The sequence below is a fragment of the Hyalella azteca genome, unplaced genomic scaffold (assembly GCF_000764305.2).
Source record: "Hyalella azteca isolate HAZT.00-mixed unplaced genomic scaffold, Hazt_2.0.2 contig13505, whole genome shotgun sequence".
Lineage (NCBI taxonomy): Eukaryota > Metazoa > Arthropoda > Malacostraca > Amphipoda > Hyalellidae > Hyalella > Hyalella azteca.
The window spans coordinates 647,872-656,440 of NW_025943425.1; the positions used below are offsets into that span (position 1 = coordinate 647,872).

The 8,569-nt window shown below is 44.7% G+C and overlaps 2 protein-coding genes across 2 annotated transcripts; both read left to right on the top strand.

Annotated features, from left to right (window-relative positions):
- The first annotated feature begins 2,190 nt into the window (after nucleotides 1-2,190).
- Nucleotides 2,191-3,835, top strand: LOC108680928 (OCIA domain-containing protein 1-like). Its single transcript, XM_018169858.2, has 4 exons — nucleotides 2,191-2,397; nucleotides 2,696-2,813; nucleotides 3,516-3,622; nucleotides 3,746-3,835. Exons 1-4 carry the CDS (start codon nucleotides 2,260-2,262, stop codon nucleotides 3,833-3,835), a joined length of 453 nt encoding a protein of 150 aa, XP_018025347.1. The 5' UTR covers nucleotides 2,191-2,259.
- A 2,352-nt stretch (nucleotides 3,836-6,187) lies between these two features.
- Nucleotides 6,188-8,115, top strand: LOC108680929 (verprolin-like). The gene is made up of 3 exons (XM_047883711.1): nucleotides 6,188-7,073; nucleotides 7,305-7,634; nucleotides 7,744-8,115. The coding sequence occupies exons 1-3, from the start codon at nucleotides 6,210-6,212 to the stop codon at nucleotides 8,113-8,115; spliced, it is 1,566 nt and encodes a 521-aa protein (XP_047739667.1). The 5' UTR covers nucleotides 6,188-6,209.
- Nucleotides 8,116-8,569: the final 454 nt, after the last annotated feature.

The following is an 8,569-nucleotide window of genomic DNA, read 5'->3' on the forward strand; positions in this document are numbered from 1 at the left end:
ACTTCGTGGAGAAGATTTTGAGCTCCAAGTTGAATTGTTCCGAATGTGACTGACAGCATTTGTGATGTCACGGTGAACGCAATTCATGCGGAAGCTTCGATTTCCACCAAATGCCAGGCTTGCGATGCGAAGCAAGATTTGTATAAGGCTGAACATGCGAAGAAAATTGACGGTAGTGTGTCTCCATTCACTCTTCGCAATCTTACCCTTATATACTATTCACTAATGAATAGTGATGGCTTAGCCGGGTGCAAGCAGATCTGTGCTGCCCTGTCAACCGATGGCTTCTCAAACGAAGCCTTCTCTGGGCATTGTGCCTTTCTCTTCAGTGAAATGGAGAAGTTCTTTGCAATGAAGCAGAATGAAAGCACGTCATGGCGAGCTATTACCACTCCAGCAGCACAGATGACAATCCCAAACATCAAAGCTGCCCGATTGGAGCTGATTCCTGGTGCTGGGTGAGAAAAGCTGAAGCTCAGAATGTAACGCCGGCATCTCACTCGAGTAAGGATATGTGGCTGGGGAATTTATCTCAGCCGTTACTTGCCGAGATCCTGAAGATTTACATCGATTTGACCTCGCCTGAGCTGATGCGGCGGTGTATGAAGCGACGGACGCAGAACAGCAATGAGAGCTTGCACTCGCAGATCTGGTTGCAATGCTCCAAAGAGAAGTTTGCGAGCATGAATCGGGTTCGCATGATTGCTCAAGGGACTGCCTTGAACCACAACTTTGGGCATGTGGAAGGCAACCTCCCTAGAGCTTTGGGTGCAGGAACACGTCAACTGTTGAAGGTTCTAAGAACAGCCGAGAAAGCCGTCAACAATTTCAGACCAAAGCAGAAGGCCAAGCGCTCCTCCGCTGATCCAGATGCCTCGTATGGTGCTGGAAATTTCTAATGCTTCAATGCTGTTCATATCTTTCATACTTTTGTTCTTTATTCAGCGGTTGATGACGTGTTCAAGGGACGATTTAGTACGTGTAAATCACAGTAAATCGCTTGGCCAAGCCAATGCCCGGACACTGAGACCGTTTGATCTCTTCCACTCCAACTTTCTCTATCATAATTTCCTTCATTTCTTTCTAATATTTCTCTTCATTATTCGGTGCCAAACTGGACTACACGAGTCAGGTGGCGCCTGATGATACCCCTCGCTCGTGACGAGATAATAGGCGATGGTAAAGCCGGGGATCCAGTGATAGTGCATGGACCAAACTTTCCTTCAGTTTTCACTTTCTTTCAAAATTTTAATTTTCGTTTTTTGTCTTTTTGTAAATCTATCTCCTACTACAGTTTTCAAGCTACAGCAATGAGACATATACCCTTCGATTCGTAAAGACCAGGCCTATCGACTCTAACATCACTTTTTTGGAATTTCGGTCTGGTTCGTTTTTTATATGGGGAAGAAGGGGGGGGAGGGGTGAAAAATGTAAAAATGGGGAAAAACGTCATAAAAAAAACTAGGTGGAAAATGAAAAAAGTGATGTTAGAGTCGATAGATATGGTTTTTACGAATCGAATGATACGTGTCTCGATGTTGTAGGATGATATTTGTGGGAGGAGATAGATTTTCTGAAGTACCCCTTTTTGGCCATTTTCTATGAATTTCACGTTTTCTATCAATTTTTTCGAAAAATTCATAGGAGCAAAAAATTTTTTTTTACATTTTACGTGTGTATGTGAAGTTTCATGACAATCGGATAATAACTGTAGAAGTTTTCGTATGCTAGGGCGGTGCCCTTAAGTGAGTGACATAAGTACTTTGCTAACAACACCTACCAGATAACTTGAGTGGCACTGCACTGTAGCTAGCATGGCATTGATAAAAGCACAAATTTCATGTATGTGTGTACAGAGTACAATTGGTACAAATTTGTATCATTTGTATGATAAAATTTCTTGCTTGTGCTGTAATTTTGGTAACACTATTTTCAAACTCTTCATATTAGTACAAAAATTTATGTGCAATACTGGTAGACTAGCATAGCCTTTTTTTTAGACTGGAAAAAGGGGTCTCCAAATCCAATAGGCCAAACAAACAAAAAATGATTGCAAAGTATTTACAAAAAATGGTGACCAAAATAAAAGAATAAGTTACTGCAAGAAAGCTTACCAGATTATCAAGTTTTAAAATTTAATTACATATGCATTTTTTTCTTTTTTTATGTCATGCTTTAGTTTTATTTATGTATATATATTCTTACTAAGTATTCCAACAGACAGAAACCAATATAATATATTCATCCAATAAATGATCTATGGATGAAACTAGTGGAAAGCAGAATTATTATCCTTCACCTATGGCTACCTCTACTGGTCCTAATCCCAGTCCTGATGGATTTCCAACACAACCTGGAGGACCAAACCCACCGCAAGCTGGCTTCCAAGGACCTTATGTAAGATCCATTTACCATCAAAGTGTATCTGGTAGTTTTGTTCATTATATATTCTCACATTACTGGTGTTTTCCTATGATGAAAAAAGTAGCAAGTTGAAAATTTTGCAAATTTATTTTGTCTGCTTGTTTAATTGAATACAATGTTTGATAGGTTTTCATATCATTTTCATTTGGTGCATTGAAGTACATTAATATTTTACAGTATGTACATATTAAGTTAATTGTAGTCTTTTGATTATAATGATTGAAATTATTAAACTTGAAGATTGCTAACATAGAATTGTGCCTGATGCCAGGCCTTCTCACCGGAAGAGATACGTGTGTTGAGGGAGTGCAATAGGGAGTCCTTACTTTTCCGCTGCATCCCCTTAGCTACCATCACCTCTGCTCTGACATATTTTGGCATCTCAAGAGGTGAATGTTAATTTTTTTTATATATATCTGTACTCATTTGTGCATTTATTTACTATTTCTTAAAGAGTGATATGGTATTTGTTTCTTATTGTATATCATAGAATTTGTCAATGCATTGCAATAATTTTTTTTTTTCATTATGAAAGTTATTTATGTCTTCTTATGGCTTGAAACTTTGTACAAGTTTTTGAAATACTAGTTACACTTAGTACTGGTTTGTTCCTTCAACCATTTGTAATTGCTAGTCTTATTTTAAAACCAGAACTATAACAAAATTTTCACTTTTAAAAATGTATGTACGTACAATGTATGTACAAATCTGTACATTTCATTTGAACAGTGTTATTAAGCATATAAAGTTAGAATATATTAATTTAATGAAATATTTGGTCATGAATCTGAACAAAAATTGCTATATTTTTTAAATGGCTCATACGGTACCTACTCCAAATGAACTTGAGCAATTAGGTGTCTAGCTCCTGATTGATTTCAAATTAAAATCCTCTTGGCTGATATGTCTCAGTCTTTTCATGATTATAGTGCAATATACCTATATTAGCTGTCTTTGTACACTTTTCTAGGGTCTGTTTTAATATTTTGAGTTTTATGTAAAAAATAATACATTTTTTATTTTTATGATGCTTTTGAGCCCGTGGCTTTCAAGTAATTGTCTGCGCAGGATTAAGAGTTTTTCAATTTCAGGTTATATCAAGCCCAGTGCTTCATTTGGGGTCTTCCCTAAGGTAACCTTGGCAGCAATTTGTGGCTATGTGTTGGGCAAGCTTTCATACCAGAGACAGTGCGCTGACATGATCGCAAAGCTTCCCAACAGTAAACTTGCTGATGCCATCAGAAAAAGCCGAGGGCTCTCAGTTCAGCTTGACGGGTATGTTTTGTAAGTGTTCAAATTTCAAATTATTCAGTTCACTGACATGATCGCGAAGCTTCCCAACAGTAAACTTGCTGATGCCATCAGAAAAAGCCGAGGGCTCTCAGTTCAGCTTGACAGGTATGTTCTGTAAGTGTTCAAATTTCAAATTATTCAGTTCACTGACATGATCGCAAAGCTTCCCAACAGTAAACATGCTGATGCCATCAGAAAAAGCCAAGGGCTTTCAGTTCAGCTTGACAGGTAGGTATGGTATGTTAGTGTTCAAATTATTCAGTTGCCAGTTGGTGTCAACTTGCTGATGCCATCAGAAAAAGCCCAGGGCTCTCAGTTCAGCTTGACAGGTATGTTATGTTAGTGTTCAAATCATTCAGTTGGTGTCAAAATCATTTCATCTTACATTAGCTTTCTAGGTATTTCCCTGCAATCGAAGAATAAAGGTATCGTCAATGCCGTCAAATGGGGTAATAAGGAACAGGCAGGGTAAATCTGGACAGTCCTCCATCATGGTTTAAAAATGTTATAGCAGCAAAACTAATTGAAATAATGCAAAACTAAAAATAGTTGCATAAACTTCCAACATTTTTCCTATCTATGAAGCATAAATTAAAGCAAACTCCGTTTTAGGCTGTTTGCTTTTAACATTTCAAAAGCTCTATTTGATCTTTGGATTGTTTCTTCCTCGAATTTAATCGTAGCAATAAAGAAAAAGGAAGAAAGCCGCCTTTGGCAGCTTTTCTACCATTGACCTTGAGTGGTGCCACAGCCCTGCAGGCTCTGTCTGCATGCTTTCAATCTTTGCTACGACACAGTCCGTGCTGCTACGCAGCTCCTCTAGTGACTGCTTTGCATCACCATATACAGTCGTACAAACAAGTGAGTTTTAGGACACATTTCCCTGCAATTATCATTTGATAATAATGTAAGGCTTTAGCCTTAAAAAATGCTATGTGTTAAATAAGTAACCACAGTTCTAATAACTGTTTACCAGTTCGCGAGTGCAGTGTTTGGTTTTGCGCTTGTAAGCGAGAGTCGCCGGGCGTCAGCCAGACTGACTCACGCTGGGCGTGACTCAGTGCTCCGGTGACTCAGTGAGATTACTTTCTTGCTCCGCCAGTGATTGCTTAATAAGGTTCATTTTACTTGCATACACTGCACAAAATAGCCTTAGCCCGTTTCGCTCAGCCGCTGACGAGCCCGTTAGCTATGCTGTCGTAGGGCGATCAAATCCTTTGATCAGGTCTATAGCGTATTCTGAAGCCAATACACTCGAACTTTCGCATCCCCGTGCGAATTGCTTGAGGTATAGCCTTAGTTTACTGGAGAGGAAGACGGCTTCGTAATACACTTGTCTTACGTGCCGTTCCTGGACCTGGTACTCGTAAGAGGCACCAGGTACTCCGCTCAAGTCCAGAAAGCCTACTTTCTGGGCGACAGACCAACTCAGGTAAGGTAGACGTTGCCGCTTCGGCGGAAAACGCTACCAGACAACCGCCATTGGTACAATCGGCAGTTGCTTACCGCCGCTATTCCCGTCGGGAATCGGCAAGCACCGGAAAAGTGCGTCGGTGCTCCCTCCTCGAATGACTCGAGTACATAGCGGATAAGCCGACCCCACGTGGGGTACGGAATGCGCTTTAACTCCTTGAATCTAATTCCGGGTAGGAATAGATTATCTATGCTTCTCTAAGCATTTTTCAAGCAAAATTTTTATCCTCAAAAAAGCGCAGGGAAATTCGTCGAGAACGTGTAACGCTTCTCGAGTCAAGTAATTCCCTCCCAACTACAAGTTGAACGATTGACTAATCTTTAAATTCGAACTTGTGCATTTCTTTCATTTTCTTCTGGCGGGTTTGCCACCCCGCCGTGTTTTAAATGAAAGTTCTGATCTGATAGACTACCGAGATTCTTTGTCGCCGGCGGTCATTCAGATTCAGTTTTCCCGCCACTCTGGCGGGAATCATTACCGGCGGGATCGCTTCCCGCGATCCCGCGCCTTATTTTTAAATTCAATCTGAATAGACTGCCTATGCACTTTGTCGCCGGCGGTCATTCAGATTCAGTTTTCCCGCCACTCTGGCGGGAATCATTACCGGCGGGATCGCTTCCCGCGATCCCGCGCCTTATTTTTAAATTCAATCTGAATAGACTGCCTATGCGCTGTGTCGCCGGCGGTCATTCAGATTCATTTTTCCCTCCTCTCTGGCGGGAATCATTACCGACGGGATCGCTTCCCGCGGTCCCTCCCCTTATTTTTTAATTCAATCTGAATAGACTGCCTATGCGCTTTGTCGCCGGCGGTCATTCAGATTCAGTTTTCCCTCCACTCTGGAGGGAATCAAGGGAATCATTACCGGCGGGATCGCGTTCCGCGATCTCGCACCTTATTATTAAATTCAATCTAACTAGACTGCCGATGCGCTTAGTCGCCGGCGATCATTCAGATTCATTTATCGTCAATTTCTATTTTAATTGCTTTTCACTCCTATAAAATTTCGCATTGTTTGATGCTGGGAGCTTTGGTTCTTCTTACAACTGTCATTTCCCCCTCCAGTTCTACCATGGCGGACGAATCCTGCAAAAAGTGCTCCAAGACGCCGCAACATAGCTGTGCAAAACACAGCAAATGCATTCTGACCGGGGGCATCTACAAGCCTTCAGGCTGTGACGAGTGCCGCTCCCTGCTTCCTAAGCTGACAGACGCGGATCCCGCTGAAAGAGAGCGCGCCCGCAAAACGTTCCTCAGCCTCCAGAGCCAAGCCCTCAGCAGGGCACAAAAATCGAAATGGCAAGGGGTAGGGCTCCGTTGGGCTTCCGACAGCGACAAAGCCTTCGATGTCGGCTATCGCCAAGCTAAACGGCCCCATTCCAGAGCTCCCTCCGTGGCCTCCAGCTCTTCAGATATTTCCCGGTTCATCTCGGTCAACTGCTGCAGTCCGATAACACCGGGACAAGCAGAAACCCTCCACTTCCCGCCACCTCCGGGCCAAGCCTTACCGCCGTTCCCGCTACCTACTACACTGTCTGGGGAGGCATCCGCGGCACTACTTCCCTCCGCGTATGAAACGGTAGCAGGCACCGTCCACGCCTCGAGGGACGAGGTAATCGCGCCCGCTTATGACCCTGCACTTGAACCACCCCTACTTCTCATCCAGGACGTGGATCCCTACGAACCACGTATCCATCCTGAGCCAGCTATGGCGACGCCTGCGGCAACGTTACCCGCCTCGGCGGGACGAGAGCCCGCATCGGCGGGACAAATTTCCACACCGGCGAGAAAGTCTCCCGCATCAACGGAACAGAGAAAGGAGGGGACAAAGATTTCCTCAGCGACAACGCTCCCTGGAACAATGGCTACGGCATCATTTTCGGTAAGCCCTACTAACACGAGGCACCTTTTCTCTCAGTTATTCTTATTTCCATTTCCGGAAAATGAATGATTCCCGCCACAGCATAAGCGCCCTAAGCGGCCCACAGCCATTCAGAATCAGGGCGGGAATAACTCCCCCTTCACGTCAATATTCTTAGGGATATAGCATAGAATTACGTTACCTCCTCAACCTTTACAACCAGCACCTACTAATTCAATGCCTATCGTGCAGACGGGCAGCGAAACGGGAAACTCCGACGCCGTCTTCGAGATGTTGCGTTTCATCTCCGCACGACTGGGCTCAGTGGAAGCTCATCTGACCGCAGTACAACGGCACCCCGCCACGACCGAGCCTGTGCCATCGATCTCGGGCCACAACCCTCAGCGAGAACAACTCTCCTCGCTCGAGGACGCCTCTTCCGGGCGGGAAGACTCCCTCTCCGACGAGGAAGGCCCTCTCTCTATGGATGAACTGGGGGACTTCTCTGAAGAGGACGAGTCCTCTCTGCCGGAGGACTCTTACACGGTCCAACAAGCCGCAAGCCAGGGGTGTCCGCCGCTGGTACGCTACCCAGAAGCGCCCCTGATTGTGCAACCAGCGGCTCCACAGGTCGTGCCCCAACAAACGCCCTTTCAGTCCCCACCAACACCCGCCGCTCTCAACNCCGCTGGTACGCCACCCAGAAGCGCCCCTGATTGTGCAACCACCGGCTCCACAGGTCGTGCCCCAACAAACGCCCTTTCAGTCCCCACCAAAACCCGCCGCTCTCAACTCGAGCGAGACTAGCAGCGCCCCCATCAACATCACCCCGATCACACGCGCCGAGTCAGAGTCTGAGGAGTCCTCCACGGAGGACGAGAAATGGTACGTCATCCCTGACTACGAGGAGGTCCCGAAGTCGAACAACATTGTGGCGTGGCGCATTGAGGGCGTACTATACAATAGAGCAAGCTTCAAGGCGAAGCAGGTCAGAAACACGAAATTGTTCAGATCAGCGAACGACAACGCCGCCATCACTGGCAAGGATCTGTTCGCCTCGTAGTCTGGGTGTTGCTTAAATCTAACAACGCTACCTGAACGGGTGAGTTTAGGTGAGGCAGGTACAGCTGGGGTGGGTTGGAGGAAGGGGTTAAAGGCACCTTGGAAACCGGACATAAACGGGTCAGATGTGTCTGTTTAGCGAGCTGATAGCGCTAAGGAAAAACCACTCAAGCTTAGCAATATTACGTATTTGCCACTGTTCTTTGGCGTTTGACTACATACCTACAATTACTGCAGCGAAATGGGCACTGACCACTATCTCATTCCGCTAGCCTGTGCACAAAGCTTCGGTGTTCTGTGTTGCTGAGTGTGTACGTTGTGCAACCATGACAAAATATGTCTTGCCCACGGATCCGTACGATGCTGATTAAAGCAGTGGCAAGTCGGAAGGACTTAAATACTTTTCGATAATTATATTATGTCATCGAATACGCGAAACTAGCGTGATTGACAGT

Excerpts from the sequence above, each read along its gene's own strand:
- LOC108680928 (XM_018169858.2), top strand. The coding sequence starts at position 2,260 with ATGGATGAAACTAGTGGAAAGCAGAATTATTATCCTTCACCTATGGCT. Across the intron at positions 2,398-2,695 it reads CTGGCTTCCAAGGACCTTAT|GCCTTCTCACCGGAAGAGAT; the intron begins GTAAGATCCATT and ends GCCTGATGCCAG. Across the intron at positions 2,814-3,515 it reads ATATTTTGGCATCTCAAGAG|GTTATATCAAGCCCAGTGCT; the intron begins GTGAATGTTAAT and ends TTTCAATTTCAG.
- LOC108680929 (XM_047883711.1), top strand. The coding sequence starts at position 6,210 with ATGCTGGGAGCTTTGGTTCTTCTTACAACTGTCATTTCCCCCTCCAGT. Across the intron at positions 7,074-7,304 it reads TGGCTACGGCATCATTTTCG|ACGGGCAGCGAAACGGGAAA; the intron begins GTAAGCCCTACT and ends CCTATCGTGCAG.